Raw genomic sequence first — 24,776 nt, forward strand, 5'->3', positions numbered from 1 at the left:
GGAGACTAACACCAAAGAATAGCAGTATATAATATAAGGAGGTTAGCTCCATGTGTTGGAAGCTGGCCTCACATGCTGTGGGAAAGGCAGCCCATATAGATAAGGGAACATCAAGTAAAATGTGGTTAGGGACATGGCACAACAAGAGAGAAGCATGCTAAAAGTAGACTAGAGACTGAACATGATGGCCACTCAATACCCCTATCGCAAACCACAACACCCAAAAGGAGAAAGAACAAAATGGAACACCCCGCCACAGAGGCGGGGTGGGGGGGGATGGGATTGGAGGGTGGGAGGGATACTGGGTTCATTGGTGGTTGAGAATGGACACTGGTGGAGGGAAAGGTTCTCAAACATTTTATGAGGGAAACACAAGCACAAAGATGGGTAAATTTGTAACTGTACCCTCATGGTGACTTGCTTATTAAAAAATAAATAAACAGAAAAAAATTAGGAATAGAGTTCTCCTTTGACCCTGCAGTTTTATCATTGGCCACTACCACAACAACATGATAACATTAATCAAAAAGACACGTTGAGGGTTTGGTGCCACCAGCAGCTCAACCTGTACCTGAGAGGGGTGGGAGGCAAAATGAATCAGCAGCCTGATGTCTGTCTTAAGCTTTAAGCTTCCTGATAACCCCAACTTGCTTCTCTGCCTCTGGCCAAACTCCAACAACTCAGAACCAAGTTTCTCTGAGAAATTAAATGGCCAAACGTTAGGTATGAGAGAGCCATGCCCACAAATCACCTCCAGCTCAGCTCTACAAGATTATTTTTTTGGCTTTGCTTCAGAGTTCCATAAAAAAATCTTGGAAGAGATCAAAAACTGCATTTAATCTCAGGCCTGTGCAAGGCTAAATAGACCAGGGTAAATCAGAGGGCACAGGTCAATCTGGGGCCCATTCAAGCAAAGCCCTTGGCAGATTCTTGCTCCCACAATCCAAAATCACCACCATGCCCCCACCAGACTTCACCATTTTGGGACAGACCTTAATGAGATACTACTGTCACTGTCATTCCTTTGGTCATTGATTTGCTCGAGCGAGCACCAGTAACGTCTGCATCCTTAAACTTGTTGTTACTATTTTTGGCATAATTATTATGCCATGGGTAGCTTGCCAGGCTCTGCCATGCGGGCGAGATACTCTCGGTAGCTTGCCGGGCTTTCCGAGAGTGACGGAGGATGACCTATTGAAAATTTGAGTATGCAGATTTTGTGAATGAAATCCCCAGGCTCTCTTGGGGTTGGGATGGGCTACCTCCTCTCACTTCCCTATACTCCTAGAAGTTCAGGCAATCACCCCCACAAACCAAGTCCAGTGCCTTCATGTAAGCTCTTCTATCGGCCTTGCTTCTGAGACCCATAAATAAATCTCGAATGAAAACAAAAGTTAGTTAATCTCAGGCATGTGCAAGGATGAACAGGACAAATAGGAGGAGCACGGGTTAGCCTGGTGTCCACCCAAGCAAAAACCCCTCCCTCACCCTGAGCTGCTTCCTTGCACAATCCAAAACATTGCATGTCCCTTGCCAGACTCCACCATCTTGGGATGGACCTCACCAAGATACAATCTGGTGAAAATTTGAGTAAGTAGGTTTTGTGATTGTATCTACAGGCCTTCAGGGGGGTCAAGGTGAACTACTTTCCCCACCTCCCAGTACTTTGAATGCCTCAGCAGTCACATCCACACCCCCAAACTGCCACCCAGTTGAAAAAGCTACTCCAGTATTACCCTCCAAATATAATTACTAAATGCCCTGAACAAACATGATGACCTCATTTTAGTGCCTGTCTTGCAAATCATAATGCACAAAAAGAGAGTGATGCAGGTGGGAGAAATGTTGAAGGATGGTGGGATGGAAGGGGGGTCATTGGTAGTGGGAAATGTACACTCTTTGAAGAATGGGTGTTGTTTCATTGTATGAATGAAATCAAATCGTGAACAGCTTTGTAAAGGTCTTACAAATATTCAATAAATTAAAAAAAACTCACACATACCTTTATGCTTATCACAGCATTATTCACAACAACCAAGATCTAGAAACAATCCAAAAGCCCAACAATAATTAAATGATAAAAAAACTTGTGGTGTATACAAAATGTAATCCTACTCAGCTATGAAATGAGATCAGGGGCTGGAGCGATAGCACAGCAGGTAGGGCGTTAGCCTTGCACGCGGCCGACCCGGATTCGATATCAGGCATCCCATATGGTCCCCCAAGCACTGCCAGGAGCAATTCCGGAGTGCAAAGCCAGGAGTAACCCCTGAGCATCGCTGGGTGTGACTCAAAAAGCAAAAAAAAAAAAATGAGATCAAATTTCATAATTCACTGGATGAAATTAGACTAAGTCATTCTGAGGTATATGAATCAGAATAAAAAATATAAGGATCAAGTGACTCCTTTTATTTTAGAATCTAAAGAATATTCAAGTGATTATAAAATCCCACATGGAAACAACTACAAGTTATGATCAAGAGAACCATGACCTTAGTGTGCTGGTGAGAGGGAAAACAGGGAATAATGGGAAGGGATCCAGACACTTTGATAGTGGACATGTTGTAGCAGTAATGCAAGTAGAAAACAATAATATTCTGTACTATTGTAAAAAATATTTGGGTTATCGGGCAAAGATGTGAGAGGCCCTGGGTTTGACACATGGCACAATGAACAAATTAAAATACACGAAACTATAAAGATTCTTCACTATGAAATAAACTCACTCAAACAAAAGACATCATACTGAATAGGTAAATAATTCACATATTATAATATGATACAGGGCAAATATTGAAGATATTTAAGGAGTACACAAAACTGCAATAAAACTAACAGATGAGCCCATCAGAAATAGGAAGAAGAGGTAGACAGTGAAGAGATAAAGATGTCCTTCAGGCACATGGGAAAAATGATTATTATCAGTGATTATTAAATAAAACTGTCAATGAGATAGCATCTCACGTAGTGAGAGTAACATATATCAAAATGACCAGAAACAATGAGAGCAAGCAGGGAAATGGTGAAACATAAACCTTCATTCAGTGTTGGTAGGAACATAAATTGGTTTAACTACTAAGGAAAATGGTATGAGGACCTCAAAAATATTAAAAATAAAGCACCATATGACACATAAATTGTACTTCAAGTATCTATTCCAAGAACACAAAAACACTATTTGAAAAGATAAATGCACACCCTATGTTCATGGAAGCATGACTTACAATAGCCAAGATCTGGAAACAGCTTAAGTGCTCAATGACAGATGAGTGAACCAAGGTGTGGAACACAGTGGAAAACTACTCAGTCATGAGAGAAGATGAATTCTTGCTTCTTAGTCTAACCTGAACTGGAGGATGTCATGCTAAGTGAAATCAGTCAGAAAGTGAAAGACAAATACTGGGTGACCTCCTTCACATGTGGTAAAGTATGAAGGTAAGGGAATAGACTATTTAGAATGAAAATATTCCCTAGGTATACATGTCTACATCCCACAACTACCTGCCATATTGACTTACCCACAAATCCTGTCCTACTAATTCATGACTAAATCTTCAAGGAGATGAAATGTGTATTCACAAAAAAGAAAAGATGATGATCCCCGGGTGGCTGCTGCTGCTGCTAGACACATGTGTGCGTTCAGTAGCCCTGAGCCACCTCCCTGCCTCCCCACCTCCCCAGGGTCTCCCAACAGAGACACAGAGAGAAGGGGAGATGGGGAGGCTGGGGACCATAGTCAGATGGTGAAAATGGCCTGCTTAATGCAGTTGCTAGCATACTTATAGAACATCTGAAGGGGGATTGTGGTAAGCACCGGTGTGATGGTCATTTACATAGATAAATATTTGGCAGAGGAAATTCTTTTAGGGAGATCAACTCAAGGAGACACACTATCTCCCAGGGACAACTGTACTGCTTTTATGTTTCCCTCTAATTGTATTAAGTTATCGATACTAGCAGTTGTTTGGATAAACACAGTAACAGACAAAGATCCCAACACTTAGTTCTCTGGGCTGAGAGCAAACAAGGTTTAAACAATTGGTTTTCTGGTCTCTGAGTGCAAGCAAGGCTTTTACCGTAAATCCCAGACTAAGTACTCAGGTCAGTTCAGCTAGTCCTTCCCCAGGGGGGTCCTGTCTCTAAAGTTGTAACAGTTTGCATGAAAACCATGCATTTATGCTTTCTAGAATGTCCCATTTCGCTGCCGGGTAGTTTTGCCACTCGCCCTGGGTCCATCCCAGTCCCACGGCGGGACCTCCCCTTTGGGGTGTCAGGAACTACAGAAACTGAAGCCTGAGTCAAGTAGTTATGATCAAGTAATTATGCCCAGGGGCAGATATAATTCAGTCAATCAACTCCCAAATATTAGGAGCATAGCAGTAATGGTCTTTCTGTGTTTAACCAAAGAACACTGCACTATGGTAACATATAAAAAGGCTATAGGGGAAACAGAAAAGCAAGTACAAATATACAGTACTTCAAATACAAAGCAGTATCAGTGCAAGTTCAGAATTACCAGAAAGTTTTGTTTTACAAGCAATGGAGATTAACATGGGGACTGTGACAATGTGAGGTAAAATACAAGGGAATGATTACAGATAAACTTTAACTAAGTTAGGGATGCTAGGAAAGGTAATATAAATTCCTCTAGGAGGAGGAAAGGAGACAATGCACTGATTTAGCCTAAAGAACTTAGGGTTAATATCCAACCCAAAGGGAGGTTGAAGATAGACCTTGGCTAAATTAAGGACTTTAGCAAGGGCACTGTAAGCTTCTCTGGGAGGAGGAAAGGGGCAATTCACTGATAAAGCCTAAAGCACTTAGGGTTGATATCCAACAATGAAAGCCAAACAGCTAAAATGTATGGACATTCTGGAGTACCCTTGGGAAGCAGGCATGCAGAGTACCCTGCTGAAGCCCCAACAGCTGTACCCACACCCCACCACTGGAGTCACACCAAGAGTTAACTCCACCACTTCACTAATATTCTCTGCAAACTGCAAAATATTTCAGGCACCCTGGTGTCAAAGCTGAGAAATATGGGGCCTTCTCAGAGTGGGTTTAGATAGCCTCCTCCCAGGCCTATATTTCAGGAAGCCCAGGCAGCCACAATCATGTGCCCCATCCACCATCTTGTCAACTTATTGGCTCAGACGAAAGATCTTGAATTCTCTGGTATGTGACCGCACAACACCTTCTAAATTCTCAAGACGCTGAAATTCCAGCAGGAAGTCACCCAATTGGATGCTAAAGTAACATAGAAACCAGCCAAACTCAACAAACAAAACAATAATACAGAAGGCTCAAATAGTGACAAAGAGCTTAGTAAATCCTGAGACAGTGATGAGATTTAACAATTTTCACAAAAATAAATTTTTATACTTATCAATTTTAATATTGGCGCATTGTTATCTAATAAATATTGGCTGTAGAATGAATTATGTCAACAGTTGTGGCTTTTTTTCTACATAAAAATAAATAAATTTTAAAAAATGTCTAGGATTTACCAAAGAAATTAAATTGCCTTGTGGAGGAGAGTGGGCTAAAGTAACCACTGTATTGTGGTGGAGTGTACTGTCACTATGCTAGTAGCAAACTGTGTACCTTATGAGTGTGTAAACATTTACATGTTTATAAACCAATGTTACCTCAAAAATGTTAAAATAAATATGGTTTAAATTTCCTCAAAGATTAACTCTAGCTAGATGCACAGAAAAAATAAAATTAGATAAATCATCATATGCAATAATTCATATGGGATCATTGATTCAAGCAGTTTTTATCCATTAGGCTAAACGTTTTGGGAAATTATTGGTCAATATCTTATTTATAACTTACTAAAATGTCATTCCAAGTTTCATATTAGAAAAACGTAAAAACCAAACCAAAACCAAAACCAAATGAACTCTGACCTCTGTCTAGTGCCAGATACAAAAGTCAGATCAAAGTGGATAAAAGACCTCAATATCAGTCATAATCCATAAGATACAGAGAGGAAAATGTAGGTAGAACCCTCTACGACATTGAAGTTAAAAGCAACTTTGTGGATGAAACAGCACTGATGAAGCAAGTGGAAATAAACATAAACAAATGGAACTACACTGAACTAAAGAAGCTTCTGCACTTTGAAAGAAATAGTGATCAAAATATAGAGAGAGGGGCTGGAGTGATAGCACAGCGGGTAGGGCGTTTGCCTTGCACGTGGCCGACCCGGGTTCAATTCCCAGCATCCAATATGGTCCCCTGAGCACTGCCAGGAGTGATTCCTGAGTGCAAAGCCAGGAATAACCCCAGTGCATCGCCAGGTGTGACCCAAAAAGAAAAAAGAATACAGAGAGAGTCCACAGAATGGGAAAGAATATTTACTCAATACCCATCTCATAAGGGGTGTAGCTACTGAGAGCTACACTATTCCATCCTCCCTCCCCCAAAAAGCTTAATTTTTGTTTTTGGGTCACACCCAGCAATGCTCAGGGCTTAATCCAGGTCCTGGCAGCACTTGGGAGTGAAGGTGGGAGGGGGTTTGCAAGGCAAGCACCTACCCACTGTTTTACAGTAAGCATTTAATGGTTTTGTAAATTTGAAGGCAATGTAAACACCAATTTGGAAAAGGGGGGTGGGAAACTACTTAATTTAAGCCATCAATAATTTCCTCTAGCAACCAAGACACAAAGACTGGAAGATGGCCTAGTGGTCTAAAGCACGTGCCTAGAAAGCAGGAGACTGGGATTTTAGACTCTAGGCCCGTCACATGGAAGTGCCAAGACAGTAACAGTACCATGGGTTTGTGAGTCCTGAAGAAGAGGGTCTTTAAGATGGCTCCAGTGGTTTAAAAAGTGCTTGCCCAGCAAGCCCTAAGGCACACCTGCGGGTATCAAGGGAATCTGCAAAGCTCTGCTATGAGATTCCAAAGGGAGAGGAGGAAGGGGACGAATGGTACTAGTGCCTCTGTATATTTCAGTTCGAAATTTCTAAAACACTCTTGAAGAACAACAGCAAACACTGTGGGGCAAAAAATTCAATTAAAGGGCCAGAGTGATAATACAGTGGGTAGGACATTTGCCTTGCATGCAACCAGCCACAGTTCAATCCCCAGCATCACATATAGTCCTCTGACCACTGCCAGTTGTAATTCCTGAGCCCAGAGCCAAGAGCAACCCTTGAGCACCACTGTTAGCACAGTGCTAAAGGGAAAGATAGCCAAATTATATGTTATTCTTTGAAAACTTATTGAAAGAAAAAATGAAATATTAATGTATTTATGATGACTTGAGTATGAATGCTATCATACTGTTTGAGACAAAAATAAATTATTATTAAATATATACACTGAGGACTGGGGGGATAGCATAGGACTGAGGACTGGAGCAATAGCACAGCAGGTAGGGTGTTTGCCATGCACGTGGCCGAGCCACGTTGTTTCGTCCATCTCTCTCGGACAGCCAGGCAAGTTACCGAGAGTATCCTGACTGCATGGCAGAGCCTGGCAAGCTAGCCATGGAGTATTTGGTATGCCAAAAACAGTAACAATAAGTCTCACAATGGAGACGTTACTGGTGCCTGCTCGAGCAAATAGATGAACAATGAGATGACAGTGCAGTGCAGTGCTATATACACTGAAATATTTAAGGTGTTGATAGGTGTATACGTCTTGATGTATAGATGTATAGATCTATAGGTGTTGATAGATGTATATATACCCAAACAGTTGAATATTTTTTTTAATTTTCTTTTTTTTTAATTTATTTTATTGAATTGCCATGTGGAAAGTTACAAAGTTCTCAGGCTTATGTCTCAGTTATACAATACTCAAACACCCGTCCCTTCACCTGTGCCCATATTCCACCACCAAAGACCCCAGTCAAACTCGCAAAATCCGCCCCCTACCCCCATCCCCGCCTGCATAATTGACAAATTTCACTTCATTTTCTCTTTACCTTGATTACTTTCCATAATTCAACACAAAACTCACTATTGTTGGAGTTTTCCCCTAAGAAAGACAGCCATACTGCCAATGAAGCATTTGATAATTAGTTTTCCATTGCTGAGACTGGAGACATACAAAGTTCCACTGTCAAGTACATAGAATATTTTTCCTCTCCTTCACCGCACCACCAAGTTCATGCCTGCTTAATAAATAGTCCTCATATTATGGCTGACACCACACTGCCAGACGAGAAAAAGAGATATTTCCTGTCCTCGGCCAGCATGGGGCTATGGCTTAGTTCACAGTCTAGAGACATGGCTGCAAGCAGTTTCTGGAACCAAAAGTAGTTCCTCCGGATTCTGGTTGATCTGCAGCAACACGGCCACACAAGAGTGTGGCCACCCGGGTTGAATCTTGGCGGAGCATGCACTGGTATTGGCCTGAGACTCCCCAAGTGTCCCGCTGTTCCAAGTACATAATTTTTTTAATTTTAATTTTTTCCCCTTCCATTCCCACACCTCTAAGTTCATGTCTGCTTCATAGACCTTATAATATGGTGGACGCCACACCGCATTTCTCCCAGAAAAGGGAAAAGAACCGAGAAAGGAGGACATTTCCTCTCGTCGGCCAGCATGGGGCTATGGCTTAGTTTACAGTCTAGAGAAATGGCTGCTACTTTGATTACCTTCTATATTTCAACAAAAAACTCAGTATTATTGTTTGGAGTTAAACCCCACAGTCAGACCTGCTAAAAAGGAACCCTTTCACATTGCTGACAATAAAGATAAAATAGGTTTCGCGGCCGCAATTGCCGCAAATTGGGTTATTTTTTTTTGTATGAAGTCAAGGGAAAATTCTGCCAGTATTTGCATCCCTGCAAGCTTTTACTTCCTTTTGTGGTGCTCATATGGAGAAGCCTGGAGAGAACAACCTTGCCCCACTGGCGGCTAATGGGCCAGGGGCTCCCATCCCAGTCTGGGGGCCTCTCCGGGAGCTGCTCATGTCCAAAGTAGCTCAGTTGCAGCTGGGGTCGAGCTCGTGGGGCAGCAGAAAGGACTGGGCCCGCGTGGCACTGTGCTTAAATATCGGTAAAGGGCGGGACCGGCAAACCCGCCCTCTGGGATCACCTGGACGTCCCGCTGGTACCTGCATTCTGTGTTCTAAAACCAGCTGTTGCCTTGCTGCGCCCAATAAGGAAGAGTTGAGAGAGAAAGCCCTGCCCTGCTGGCGGCGAATGGGCCAGGGGCTCCCATCACAATCTGGGGGCCTCTCCGGGACCTGGTCGTGCCCAAAGTAGCTCAGTTACCTCTGAGGTCGAGCTCGTAGGGCAGCAGAAAGGGAACAGTTGAATATTTTTAAAGAAATAAAAAGCAGCATAACTATTATACCACCATGTAATTAAAAACTTATGTAAACTCTTACCTGATTTTAAATCCATTGCAAACATTGATTATAATATATGTATAAATGTTTATAAATGTATACACATGAAATTATGTACTATACAATGTTAAGCACATTTATTTTATTGTTTTTAGCATTTAAAACTTTTTCATGTAAAACTAGGAAATTCCACCACTTAAAGTTGTTATGTAAAAGATCTGTGACTATTTTAAAAATTGTTCTGTCATATGTTTTAATCAAGTAATGTACAAAAATTCTACTTAAGTTTAAAAACGTCAAAATAAGAAGACCCAATATATATCTATATATCTATATATGTATAAATATATATATATATATTTTTTCTTTTTGGATCACACCCAGCATTGCTGGGGGTTACTCCTGGCTTTGCACTCAGGAATTATTCCTGGTGGTGCTCGGGGAACCATATGGAATGCTGGGAATCAAATCCGGTTCTGCCATGTGCAAGGCAAACGCCCTACCTGCTGTGCTATCAATCCAGGCCAAACATTTGAATATTTTTAAAGAAATAAAAAGAAGCATAACTATTATACATCGTGAAATTAAAAACTTATGTAAACTCTTACCTGATTTTAAATCCATTGTAAATATTGATTATAATACTTTTAAAAAATTCTTACCTGAATTGAAAAATGACTTAAATGTAAGCACTAAATGTATAAAGTTTTATAAATAAGTGATAGTAAATCTTTGAGTCCCTGTACTGGAAAATGCCCTTTGCCCATGAAGCGGAAACCACAAATACAGCAATGCAATATATTCTATTACATCATCTTATAACAGACATTGATACCAACAACCAATATGCAGACTGATTCTATCACCTTTTTGCACACTTATCTTGTATTTTTAGATGATTGGATACAGAATATGAAAGGATTGTCTTTTTAATAGAACCACTTAGATCAGAATAACAACAACAACAAAATCTTACATTGGGGATAAAGTAATTTCTGAATGTAACATCACGGGTCACAGCATGAGGCAAACCGTTGGGAGCGATGTCAATGAATCTCTGGACCTCGTGCACCAAGGCATCCATGTAGGGCATGTTGCTCCTGTCCTGCATGCAGGGGCTCCGGTGTCTGCCAATCACACGCTCAATCTCTTCTCTGGCTTTGGCTGAGATATAAGTAAGACTCATTGAAAAAGAGAACAGTAAGTACCACATGTGTACACCATTTCAGGGATACACAAAATATTATGTAAGTCCCATCATTATAGGTATCAGCTACATTTCAGAATTTATTAATGCATATAACTCTTTCACACTTAAGACATCAGAATTTATTTATGCATATAACTCTTTCACACTTAAGACATCTCTCCACACCTATATACTAGCACATATGATAATAAAACAGAAATGCCTATATATTAGCACATAGGATAATAAAACAGAAATAATGTCTCAAAATATAAATAAAATTAAGTTTATTTAATTAATCAGTTTAAAATTAAATTACAGAGACTGAGGTGCAGTAGGCAAGACATTTGTCTTGCATGTGGCCAACCTGGGTTTGATCCCTGATACCCCATTTTTTCCCCCAAGACTGCCAGGAGTGATCCCTGAGAGTAAGGAGTAAGCACTGAGTACTGCCAAGTGTGGTACACAAACGAATTAAATTACAATGACTAAATGTGTTGTTGCAGCATAACTGTGTATTGTTAGTATTATCAGTACAGAAGAGATCTCTAATAATACATGTACTGTTCAGGGGCCAAGGCAATAGTACATCAGGGAGGGTGTTTGCCTTGTAGACGGCTGATCCTGGTTCAATCCCCAGCATCCCATATGGTCTCTCAAGCACTGGCAGGAGTAATTCCTGAGCGTGGAGCCAGAAGTAACCCTTGAGCATCACTGAGTGTGACCCAAAAAGCAAAAAAAAATAATAAGATTCCCATTATCTCCTCTTCATTACATTTGAGAAGATTAAGCAAGTAGTCAGACAACTGAATAATGATGTTTTTCTAAGAAAAAACAAGACTCTCGGTGTGCCTTTGCTGTGTCTATCAAGATGTTTCTGAAATTCTCCCAGTCAACTATGCTGGTGATACCTGTGACATCTGGGTGTTTTAGCAGCAGAAGCAAAGCATATTTCAGTGTGGCGCTTGTTGTCTCGGTCCCAGCTCCAAATAGATCAATTACAGTCATCACCAAATTTCCTAAATTAAATATCAGCTCTTGACTTTGTTTTTCCTAAAAAGATTTTGATAAAATTATTTGAGAAATAATTTTCCAGAATTATAGCTGACCAGTAGAGCTCATATTATAAAATTAAACCAACATATGAGATTCCAGTTATATTTTAGAAAATATTAATATACGGTATAATAAATCACAGTAGATCAGATGACTAGAAGGTCATTTTCCAGTATCTAATTCCTTGCTCACCTAGAATTTCTGTTTCTCATATTTTTTTCACAGTTAGATGTGTCATGCAACATTATCTTTATCAGTGAGAAATAAGGAGAATTGAGTGTGTTATTTTTCTATTCCCCCTTCTTATCCAGAACTAAGATGGAAGAGCATAGAAAATATCATCTTGGTTGAGAGGAATCAATCATTAATTAAGGCTTATTATAAAACATTCTGTGTGGATGAAGAATAGTGGAAGACATTTGATTCTGATATTCCAGGGTCACTGTATTAAACTATGTAACATCATTATAGTCCCTGAATGGGAGGTGAATAAATCCATTACTTGTGAGAATAATAATAAATCTACTCATAGTAAACTTCCACTTAATTGTAGATGAGCATAAAATAATTACTAGATAAAGCTGAACTGGATGTTTGTCATGGAAGATACAAATATCTGATTCAAGATTTTACAATTTTCTCAGTGGAAAATTTATATGAATTCAATATTGTGAGACTTTGAAATGCTATGATAGCTAATATGGCAGCTCAACCTTAAATATATTCTAGCAAAACAATAGATTCACAAAGACAATATAGTATCACAAAATATTGTATATCACATTCAATGTAATAAGTATCTTGGTTTAGGAAACAAATTTAAGAATAAATATAGATTTAGAAAACACTGCAATAAACCCTCTCCCCAGAGTCCCCCAAGAGTGATTCCTGAGTGCAGAACCAGTAGTAATCCTGAATACCACTGGGTGTGGCCCAAAAACTGAAAAGAAAAAATAACTGAGGTAAATATGTGACATAGAATAGCAAGGGGAAGTTTTACATCTGAAAGGTATCATTTATGTAGAAAAGAGTATGCATTTGAAAACATAACCCTTGGCTTGCATAAATTTTATAATGTTCTTGTACTTATCAGTGAGCAAATGTATGTTAAATATTATGTATAAATACAATAAAGCAGAGTAGCTCCTCTGAATGTTTGAAATTTCTTGATAATCATGTCCTTGTTATCATTGGCTTCACATAGTACTTAAATTCTCAGTTCAAAATAACTCTAGTCATCATGAACAACTTTGTAAACCACAATGTTTATATAAAGTGTAAAGGGAAAATAAAATTTAAATATTAAAAATATCTAATACCAATAAAATAAGCAGTCGACTCACAAAACATTATTTTCATTTCCTGAATTAAATTTTAGATGCAATGCGTATGAACACATGGTCTATCATTATTTAACTGGACTAAACAAAGTTAACATCAATTCCATGAAATAATGCTGAGAGAAATCAAAGATCTAAATGATCAGCAAGTCTTCCCTTTTACAGATCCGGGCACTCTATATTGTAATAATGACATTACTTGTGTAACCTCACAAACATGGCAGAGACGAAGTTCCCACAAATCAGTCCTTACACTGAAACAACTATTAACTATGCACACTTGTCACTTTTCGTTTGTCATCCCATTGATCTTCGATTTGCTCGAGGGGGTGCCAGTAACATCTCAATTTGTCCCTGTTGCATACTAGTGTAGCCCAATGATATCTGCTCACTCACTCCAGTAACAGGAAGAACCTCAAACCGTTCATTCAGGGTTTTGATGAAGAAGTCTGACCATCCCGTTTGTGGGCAGTCACGCAGTCTTTTAACATCCCGTGAAATCCATTCGGTAACAGCTCTAGTCAAGCGGTCCTCTCTGAATCTCATTATGTGTCCGGCCCATCTGAATTTTGAAGCCTTGGCAAACGAGACTGCCTCCCTGATTATTGACCATCCACGGAGGTCGGAACTCCGGATTCCTTCTCTCACTTGAGAGAAGCGTGATACTCCAAGCATAGCTCTTTTGATTCCTCTTTGGGATGCCAGAATAGCGTTCTCATCCTGTTTTCAGAGGGCCCAGGTCTCTGAGGCATATGTTAGTGCAGGAAGAACAGTGGAGTTGAAAAGATGTGCCTGGAATCAGAGGTTCTTCGTCCTCTTAACCACTTCTTCTACACTCCTGAAAGTGTTCCATGCTGCTCTCTTCCTTTTGCGCAGTTCTGGCGTGAAGTCGTTCCTCATGTTGAATTCTCGACCCAGGTACACATAACTGCTACATTTGGAGATGTTCATTCCATTGAGAGCAAATGGAATGTGAGGGACTAGTTTATTTTTCATGAACTTCGTTTTGCTGAGATTCAGCTGCAGTCTGACCATTCACAAACCATGCACAAACTTTCTAAATGATCACTTGAATCTGATGATTTTTGGTCAGTTGAGATGCACAATGCAGTGCTTAAATCAGTGTCTTGCACATTTGACACATAGTGACTTATATTCTTATATTCTTCCAAGGCAGAAAATTCCTGAGAGTATGAATGGTATTTCTGCCACAGATAAAGGTCCCTAAGCGGCAAAAGAGATAGAATCTTCAGCACTGGAGTTGTGTTCTGATCACTGAGAGGGTTGCACCGAGAATAGTTATGATTTCAATCCCGACAGCCTTAGTAAATTTCTCCATTGGCTTTCACGAAGGATGCAAACAAAAGAGCCACCTTCTACTTTCTTTTTTTTTTCTTTGCTTTTTTGGGTCACACCCGGCAATGCACAGGGGTTGGTTACTCTTGGCTCTGCACTCAGGAATTACCCCTGGCGGTACTCAGCGAACCATATGGGATGCTGGGAATCGAACCTGGGTCAGCTGCGTGAAAGGCAAACCGCCCTACCAGCTGTGCTATCACTTCAGCCCCCACCTTTTATTTTCTGTTTACATCCTTTCACCAAGGATGCAAACAGAAAGCCAGGTTTACTTTTTATTTTTTTTTAAATCCAGGCATTTAAGGGTAACTTTCTGTAAGGGCACTGATCACAGAGATAATCAGAGATTTAACTATCTCACAGACATGCAAAAAAAACTATTGGCAAAAATCATAAAGAAAATTACTAAGCAAATAAAATATTTTGCAAGCAACAATGTAATTCCAAAAGAGAAAATTCTTATTTGCAAAGGTATTTTATTACAATAATATTTCAATGATTTATTACCAACAGAAAACACTTTCACTATCATCCCATTGCTCATAGACTTGCTCGAGTGGACACCAGTAACGTCTCCATTTTGAGATTTGTTGTTACTGTTTTTGGCATATCAAATATGCCACGGGTAGCTTACTGGGCTCCGCCGTGCAGGCAAAATACTCTCGGCAGCTTGCCAGGCTCTCTGAGAGAGGCAGAGGAATTGAAACCCAGTTGGCATGCTGCAAGGCAAACGCCCTACCACTGTACTATCGCTCCAGCCCAACAGAAAAAAAGCACAATTAAAAAAAATAAAGAAAGAGGAAGTGAGGATGGGGTGTAAAAAAAAAGAGACAGAGGTGTATGACCCATTAATAGCTGAAAATTTTAACTGACAAAAAATTCTTGAGAAAGCCCAGAAATTGAATTTACAAGATAATAATTTAAATAAATGTATTAAATATGCCCAATAAGAATATAAATAAGAATAGAAATGTTTTAAATAAATGTCTTAAATATAAAAAGCTAGAGATAATCATAAAACTGCATAAACAAGCTGAGAATTGATAATAAAAAATAAGTGGGTAGTTTCAGATATTGAAAATTATAATATCATACAGACAACAAGAATTATAAGGATAATAGAGCAGGTAGGGTGCTTGCCTTGCCTGCTGCTAACCTGGGTTGGATCCTTAGCATTTTACATGGCTTCCTAAGCACCTCCAGGAGTGATCCCTGAGTACAGAGGCGTAAGCCCTGAGCTACAGTTATATGTGGCCTAAGCACCACCTTCCCTCCAAAACAAAAATCCAGAAATAGACAACTGTAAGGAGTATGTTATAATGTCCAAAAGTAGAGAGAGAGTATGGGGAAATCTGTCTTCCAGAGAGGCAGGGGGAAGATTGGGATGAAGGGGTATATATTGGGGGACATCAGTAGTAGAAAATGTGCGCTGGTGGAGAGATGGCTGTTCAATCATTGTATGACTGGAACTCAAACATGAAAGCTTTGTAATTGTATCACATGATGATTCACTTAAATTTTTTTTAAAGAGTATGTTAAATCTAACAAGAAATAACTAATGAGTATAATAAAGTGACAGGCTACAAACTCAATATATTAAAGTCTTATGGTGTTAAAATGTCCATCTTACCTAATACATTTTATACATTCAGAATAATACCCATCAAAATCCTAATAACATTTTAAGGAAATAGTACAAGCAACATTTGTATGCAATATCTCGTATGGCAGAGCCTGGCAAGCCACCCGTGATGTATTAGATATGCCAAAAAATGTAACATGCTCTTCATGTTACTGGAGTGAGCAGATGCCATTGGGCTAGACTAGCACGTGACAGGGACGAATCGAGATGTTACTGGCTCCCACTTGAGCAATCAATGAGCAACAGGATGACAGTTACAGTGAAAGTGATAGGGTGATTTACCATTAAGAAGTTTTGTTGACATTTATGTAGAACCAAATACTGTGAATATAGAAAATAATTCTAAGGGGAAAAATATGGAGCACCATAAGAAACGAACTCAAACTACATTACAAAGAATCACTAATAATAATAATAATTAATATATTGAACAAAAATAGTATGTGGAATATAATTGTGAGTCTGAAAATAAGCACCAGTACATATGGACTTTCCAGACACTTGGGCTAAACCTCACGCATGAGTGAAGCCGCATAGAACCAGGTAAAGCAGAACTTTGCGACCTTGTACTCTAGGCTCAACGAGACCCAGAAATAAGATCCTTTGTTTGCCTTTTCCAATCTCTGAGGTGCCAGGATCAAACCCAGATGCCCCACCCTACCAGAGCCAGATAAATACCTCACCAGCAGACCTCCACTACCTCTACTATCCAGATACCGCCACATTCTAGGCCGCTTTCCAGACCTCGCAACTGCAAAGCAGCAGCACAATACACGTTAAGACACTTATTACCTGTTTTCCATAATTTTTGCACCATATTTAATGGTGTTCAAATATAGAGTGAATCATGGAAACACCTCTAAGGGCGATTAGAGATCTCTCCATCCCTCTTGAAGAGCCCAGCAAGCTCTCAAGAGTATCCCACCTGCACAGCAGAGTCTGGCAAGCTATATGTGGCATATTCAATATGCCAAAAAACAGAAACAACAATGGGCCCCAACTGCCTGACACTGAAAAAGCCTCCAATATAGCAGCGTTAAAAAGGATGAGCAAGAAGAGGCTGAAAAATTCTCAGGGACAAACTAGACTGCCAAGAGGAAGAAAGACTAAAATGACCGTCTGTACTTTCATGCATGTATGCTGGCATTGGAAGCATCCATCGAGGACCTGATGTTGCAAGCATGGAAGACCAAGTACAAGATAATTGGTCTGATCGAAATGAGAAGGCATCGATCACATTATGCCATTTTTGACACTGGAGAAAAGCTGTTCCTCAGAACATGTGACAACAGAGGCATTGGTGGCATTGGTGTCCTTGTCAACACAAATTTAGCCAGGAGCATTGATTCATTTGATTGCCTAACAACCTGAATTGGACGATTACACTTGAATAGATGTGGCTCACTGCCAGTAGTTTCTATCTTCGTTGTCTACACAGCAACATCCAACTACGATGAAAAAGAAATTGAGAAGTTCTACATGGAGTTGGAGAAATACTATAAAGAAGCCTTCTACAAGATTATTGTTGGTAATTTTAATGCCAAGGTAGAACTGAGAAGATCGCCCGAAGAACTCCACATTGGGACCCATGGGCTAGAATGGAATGAACAGGGTGAGAGACTGTCTGAGTTCATTATATCGACCAAGACCATACATGGTAACTCACAGTTCCAGAAGGCCAAATCTAAACGTTGGACATGGGAGTCTCCCAGTGGACAGTTACACAATGAAATTGACAAAATCACATTCAATCAAAGGTTTTGCCTGAAGTTCCAAAATGCAAATAGGATTGGAACAACATCTCCTTCGTGCAAAATTCTACTTCACAGAGCGGGGAGAAAGGTCAGCAAAGTTTAAGTTCAAGAAGAGAACTCCCAGAATGACCACCAACTGGAAGCTCTTTGGCACTATTGCGGCAATGTGGGAAGATGCCGTCATTGACAATATCTAAGAGGAATATGATTGACTGGTTCAGCACCTCAATGACTGCGTGAAGAATGCCGAGAGATAAACTTGACTGCAAAATGGTAACAATTTAAACAGAATGGTACTGGAACAAAGGCGGACCGGCAGACCAGTGGAACAGGGTTGAATATCCCTACAAACAACCCCAAGTGTATGATCATCTAATCTTTGATAAGAGAGCAAGAAATGTGAAGTGGAGAAAGGAAAGCCTCTTTAACAAATGGTGCTGGCATAAATGGACAACCACATGCAAAAGAATGGGCTTAGACCTCGACCTGAACCATGCACAAAAGTCAGATAAAAATGGATTAATGACCTCAATATCAGACCACAATACATAAAGTATGTTGAAGACAAGGTTGGCAAAACCCTCCACAACATTGAAGCTAACGGTATCTTCAAAGATGACACTCAACTGAACAATCAGGTAGAAACAGAGATAAACAAGTGGGACTATATTAAACTAAGAAGCTTCTGCACCGCAGAAGATACAGTGACCAGAACACAAAGACAATCTACAGGATGGGAAAGGATATTCACCCAGTACCCATCTGTTAAGAGGTTGGTATCAAGGGTATATAAGGCACTCTTTGAACTCCACAAGAAGAATACATCCAACCCCTTCAGAAAATGGGTGAAGAAATGAACAGAAACTTTCTCAAGGAAGAGAAACAAATTGCCAAAAAGCACACAAAAATGCTCTTTATCACTAATCCTCAAAAGATGCAGATTAAAAGAACTATGAGGTACCACCTCACACAACAGAGAATGACACACATCCAAAAGAACAAAAGCAACTGTAGTTGGCGTGGATGTGGGGAGAAAGGGACCCTTCTACACTGCTGGTGGGAATGCGGACTGCTTCAGCCCTTTTGGAAAACGATATGGACGCTTCTCAAAAAATTATAAATTGAGCTCCCCATTTGACCCAGCAATACCACTTCTGGGAATATATCCCAGAAGAACAAAAAGTTATAGTCGAAATGACATCTGCACTTATATGTCCATCGCAGCACTGTTTACAATAGCCAGAATCTGGAAAATACCCGAGTGCCCGAGAATAGATGACTGGTTGAAGAAACTTTGGTACATCTATACAATGGAATACTATGCAGCTGTTAGAAAACATGAAGTCATGAACTTTGCATATAAGTGGATCAACATGGAAAGCATCATGCTAAGTTAAATGAGTCAGAAAGAGAGAGACAGACATAGAAAGATTGCGCTCATCTGTGAAATATAAAATAACAGAATAAGAGACTAACACCCAAGAATAGTAGAAATAAGTACCAGGAGGTTGGATCCATGGCTTGGAAGCCGGCATCACATGCTGGGTGAAAAGGTAACTCAGATAGAGAAGGGAACAACAAATAAAATGTGGTTGGAGGACCCGTAGATTCATGCATATGATGCACAATGAAAGCACTTGACAGCATTATTTGTATACTTATTGTATACTTATTGGTAAATGCAGAACTATTCAACAAACACAAAGTGTTAAAAGTGTACTAACAATCAAGTAATTGAACTTCCACTAACATCTTACCTGCTCCATTTTGATGAGGAAACAATCAATAAAATCTCGAGGATTATCAATGTCCAAGGATGCTTTATGTTCTGCCACTTTCTCCATAAAATAACTTTTAAAATAAGAAAAATTTTGATATAATTTGCTATAAGTCCCTGGGTAATAATCAAGGAGAATCGGAAAAGAATTGCAGAGCTAGAAGAGAAGACAAGTTTATTAAATAGTGAACATTTAAAAATCTACATATAAACACCAAGCCTTGTTAGAAACTGCATTATAAATTTAAATAAAACAGTCTTTGTCTTGAGAGAAAATATTTATTTTTTAAATAGCTACCATTTTAATGCTGATAGATGATTTGGTAGAAAACATTTTTTACTAGGTGATCAATCTGATAATCATGTCTTTCATTCATGTCATGTTTATAGATTCAATAATCCTTATCAGTTTCTCATGTGTAGATGAAATCTTTCATATGCTCTTAAAATATTGAAACTACTAGAGTTCACGTTTTGTGGGTTTTAGACAACACTGAAGAAATACACTGGGGGCTATCCCTACCTCTGTACTCAGGAGGTAGATTTACATATTTTATTTTACTTTTGTTTTTTGGGCCACATGCTGTGATACCAATGGTTTACCCCTGGCTCTGTGCTCAGGGATCACTCCTGGCAAGAATGGAGAATCATATGTGGTGCCGGGGAGCGAACCTAGATCAGTTGTTTGGAAGGCAAACATCTTACGTCCTGTACTTTCTCTGCACATCCACAAATGAACATATATTAAATAACACCAGAGATTTAGGAAGTTTGGGCAGTAAAGAAAATCCTGCTATTTCTACTAGATTCAAATAAGAATTGATGTTTTAGAAGTGCATGTGTCTTTAAGATACTGTGAAGTATCTCAACAGAAGATACTCTCTAAATATTCTCCATATATAGAAACTGTGCAATAGAATAGTGAGATTTCTTTGAAATAACATCACTATCTTTGAGGCAGAGTACAGATACATCAGCTCAATACAGTGTAAGACTATAATTTTCCTTGTCACTCCTTTAAAAAAACAATTATTTTCTTTTTTAGAAAGCCACTTGAAGCTCAACAATCACAAAATGGTACTCCCTGAAAGAATATTGTCCTCTTCCCTAAATACAGATAGTTTTGCATCTAATGTGATCTAAGTGTTATTTAGAGTTGAAAGACAATATTTGCAGGGAATGGAATCTTTTAATGAGTGTAAAGGAACTTTAATGCAATGGACATGTTTTGGGGAAGTTACCAAATTAATTTACAGATTTGAACTTTAGTGAGAAAAGCACTGAACAAATTCAAGGGAATTTAATTCCAGTTCTTTATTCTGGAAGTACTCTGAGCACTTTATTGCCAATATTTCCAGGGGGCAAGGCCGTATTATGAGACTGACGCTCTGCCTACTGCGCTAAGAGGACTGCTGGGGCAAGGCCACATCTCAGAGATGAGCAATCTGAGAGCTAAGCTCTGCAGGGCTGTGGGGTCCACACATTTACTAATCAGCTTAGTCTGCTGAGAGGTTTGCCATCTTGGAGAAAAGAACAAAATAATTCCTATGTAAAAGTGAATAATAGCCTCACCTGAATCCATGGGGAGCTAAGAATTTCAACATTTTCGTTCAATTTTTCCATCAACTTTAGAAAATCTTGATCTGTATAATCAAAGCGATTCTGAAAAACAATGGAGCAGACCACATTGCATGGAGCACATCCGAGGATAAAGGTGGGGTCACAAGGTGAGGCTAAAGATCAGAGAATATATTAAAATATAATTAATATATGCACATGAAACATGATCATTTAGATGACAAGTAAACAAAAAATTAACCTTTAAAATAAAATATTCCCTAAAAATTTGCTTAAGAAGAAAAATACCAACATGTATAAAGCTGAAATATCACTTTTATGTTAGATCACTGTAAACTATTTTGACCCAGGTAGCTAAATAATGTTCTATAAATCACCTTATCATTGTTATCACTGTCATCCCATTGCTCATCGATTTGCTCAAGCAGGCACCAGATCATCTCTATTGTGAAACTTGTTGTTACTGTTTTTGGCATATCAAATATACCATGGGTAGCTTGCAGACTCTGCTGTATGGGCAAGATACTGTTGGTAGCTTGCCGGGCTCTCCAAGAGGGGTGGAGGAATAGAACCCGGATTAGCCACATGTAAGGCGAGATACTCTTGGTAGCTTGCCGGGCTCTCCAAGAGGGGTGGAGGAATTGAACCCGGGTTAGCCACATGTAAGGCGAATGCCCTACCCCTGTTCTATTACTTTATACCATCTGACAGTAAAGTATAAACATTAACAGAGAACAATTAAAATATTTAATTTATTGCCATTGCCTATATTTTCACCCATTCTCAAAAGTGCCTCAATTAATTGGACATTTTAAAAATGACACTTCAGAAGCCATTTAAGAAATTGCCCTGCCAGGGAGGCTGGGTGTGGTGAGGGGGATGGGATCAGGGGTGGGAGGGATACTGGGTTCACTGGTGGTGGAGAATGGACATTGGTGGAGGGATGGGTTCTCAAAAATTGCATGAGGGTAAAACAAGCACAAAAATTTGTGTATCTATACTGGACCCTCACTGTGACTCACTAAAAAAAAACAATTAAAAAAATTAAAAGAAAGAAATTTAATAGCTAAAGTCATCAGAATTCCATATTTTCTATATGAAGAAACTATATAAAATCAGGTACAAAGATTACAGGCAAGAGTATAATATTAGGGATTTTAAATGATTCACTCATAGTTAGATTGGAAAAAAAAACTGGTTTAGGGGCTGGAGAGATAGTACAGAAGATCGGGTGTTTGCTTTGCACAGAACCAGAAATAAGCCTGAACTCTTCTGGGTGTGGCCAAAAACAACAACAACACACATACACAAAAGCAAAAAACAATAAAACATATAACCTGAGCTGAAAATCAGTGAGACAAGCACATAGTACTGGAAGACAAATGAAAACAATAAGTTTACTCCAAAGGACCAAGATTTAGTATTCCAAAATAATATGTTTGTTTAGAATAAGTATTATGTTCAGCTGAATTCTGTTTGTTTGTTTGTTTGTTTTTTGCTTTTATGGGTCACAACCAGCGATGCTCAGGGGTTACTCCTGGCTTTGCACGCAGGAATTAGTCTTGGCAAGGCTCAGGGTACCATGTGGGATGCTGGGAATCAAACACTGGTCGGCTGTGTGCAAGGAAAATGCCCTAACCGTTGGATTATCACTCCTGCCCCTGGTTGAGTACTTTTAAAAATAGCCCACTTGGGGCTGGAGGGATAGCACAGCAGGTAAGGCATTTATTTTTCTTGAGGCCTACCCGGTTCAATTTTCAGCATCCCATATGGTTCCTCGAACACTGCCAGGACTAATTCCTGAGTGAATGAGCCAGGAGTAACCCCTGTGCACTGCTGGGTGTGAACCAAAAAGAAAAGAAAAAGAAATAAATAAAAACAGCCCACTTAAGATTTTTCTTTTCTTATCCCTTAAGTGTCTACCTAAGGAACTGTTCTTAACAGGTATTACTAGGTATACAACAACAAAATAATATGAAGTTAGACTGATTAGGCTGGGAATATTAGCAAGGTCTGTTTGTTCAAATTCTTCTCTGTGTCTCTTTATCTCTGCATGGTACAGCAAACATTTGTTTACTGAATATTTTCCTTTCCTCTTCTTCCTATAAATTTTCTTCCTTCCTTTTGAAGTTTAAAATTACCCTCTTTCCCCCATCTCATAGAATTTCTCATTGCCTAACTGTTGTGAGCCTCTTATATGTTGCTGGATGTCTGTAATATAATATAATTTTGAGTGTTTATATTATAGAATTATGAAGCAGTGTACATTTAAGCACAGAGGGCACTGATAATGAAGAGTAATTAATGCTGATATATTTTGAACAGGCTGATCTGTCTTTGCACAAGAAAAACTAGGAATGAGAATTGCACCATAATATTTTTACTTGGTTCAAACCACAGATGGTATTATTATTAGCCCTAATTGTAGACCTGATCTCTGAGTTAACTCTGAGACATGTCTGTGAGACTGATTATATAAATATAGTCCAACTAAGGAACATATTAGTCTCCTGTATCTTGAGATCATTTCTACCTTGTGCACTTGACAAGCATTCGCAAGTAAAATGTTCTAAAACTGTAGTAACATTCGCTAAATCTTTCATTTAATGATTCAAAACTATTCTCTGTGATTTATGGTCTAAAAACTTAATTCAGGACCTCCCACAGCCACCACCCTATTGACTTACCCGATAGCCCTGCTAGACTGATTCCTGACTAAATCTTCCAAGAGATATAAGCCAAGAATCTAAAACTCATGGAAACACCAATCCTCATAGTTGAAAACTGGGTCTGCCCTTGGGAGTACCTGCCATGCTGCAGCTCCAGCAGAAGCGTCCACACCCCACTGCTGCAACCTTGCCAAAGGTTCAACTCTACTGCCTCATTAATACTCTCTGCAGAGCCTCTCTCCACCTGCCAATACAAATGTCTTGGAAGCCATGCCTACATCTCCAAGATGCCACCTTATGAGCTTTTTTTTCTAAATTTATTTATTTTTAATTAACGAATCACCATGAGGGTACAGTTACGGATTTATGCACATCTGTGCTTATGCTTCCCCCATACAAAGTTCGGGAACTCATCCCTTCACCAGTGCCCATACTCCACCACCAGTAAACCCAGCATCCCTCCCATCTCCCCCCACCCCACTCTGTCACTGTGGCAGGGCATTCCCTTCTGTTCTCTCCCTCTAATTAGCTATTGTGGTTTGCAATAAAGGTGTTGAGTGGCCACTGCTCAGTCTCAAGCCCTCATTCAGCCCGCAACTCCCTTCTCCCACATGGCCTTCGACTACATTATAGTTGGTGATCCCTTCTCTGAGTTGCCCTTTCCCCAGAATGTGAGGCCAGCCTCCTAGCCATGGAGTCAACCTCCTGGTAGTTGTTTCTACAATTCTTGGGTGTTAGTCTCCCACTCTGTTATTCTATATGTCATAGATGAGTGCAATCTTTCTATGTATGTCTCTCTCTTTCTGACTCATTTCACTTAGCATGAAACTTTTCATGCCGATCCACTTAAATAAAAAATTTGTGACCTCCTTTTTTCTAACTGCTGCATAGTATTCCATTGTATAGATGTACCAAAGTTTCCTCAACCAGTCATCCGTTCTAGGGCATTCGGGTTTTTTCCAGATTCTGGCTATTGTAAACAGTGCTGCGATGAACATACATGTGCAGATGTTGTTTCGATTGTACTTTTTTGCCTCTCTGGGATATATTCCCAGCAGTGGTATTGCTGGGTCAAATGGGAATTCAATATCTAATTTTCTGAGAA

At 39.5% G+C, this 24,776-nt stretch overlaps 1 protein-coding gene across 3 annotated transcripts in view; it reads right to left on the reverse strand.

Moving 5' to 3' along the window:
- The window catches only part of LOC101550043 (cytochrome P450 2C19-like), a 35,967-nt gene that overhangs the window by 7,612 nt on the left and 3,579 nt on the right, over positions 1-24,776 (reverse strand). For 2 of the 3 annotated variants that reach the window (XM_055119029.1, XM_055119028.1), the window contains exons 4-7: positions 20,997-21,157; positions 19,405-19,581; positions 11,411-11,552; positions 10,287-10,474 (exon numbers count right to left, since the gene is read on the reverse strand). In XM_055119029.1, coding sequence (XP_054975004.1) covers positions 10,287-10,474; positions 11,411-11,552; positions 19,405-19,581; positions 20,997-21,157 — 668 coding nt within the window. The remainder of the gene's footprint in view (positions 1-10,286; positions 10,475-11,410; positions 11,553-19,404; positions 19,582-20,996; positions 21,158-24,776) is intronic. The other variant, XM_055119030.1, reaches the window with a different exon arrangement.

Source organism: Sorex araneus, chromosome 11 (genome assembly GCF_027595985.1).
Source record: "Sorex araneus isolate mSorAra2 chromosome 11, mSorAra2.pri, whole genome shotgun sequence".
NCBI classification, from domain to species: domain Eukaryota; kingdom Metazoa; phylum Chordata; class Mammalia; order Eulipotyphla; family Soricidae; genus Sorex; species Sorex araneus.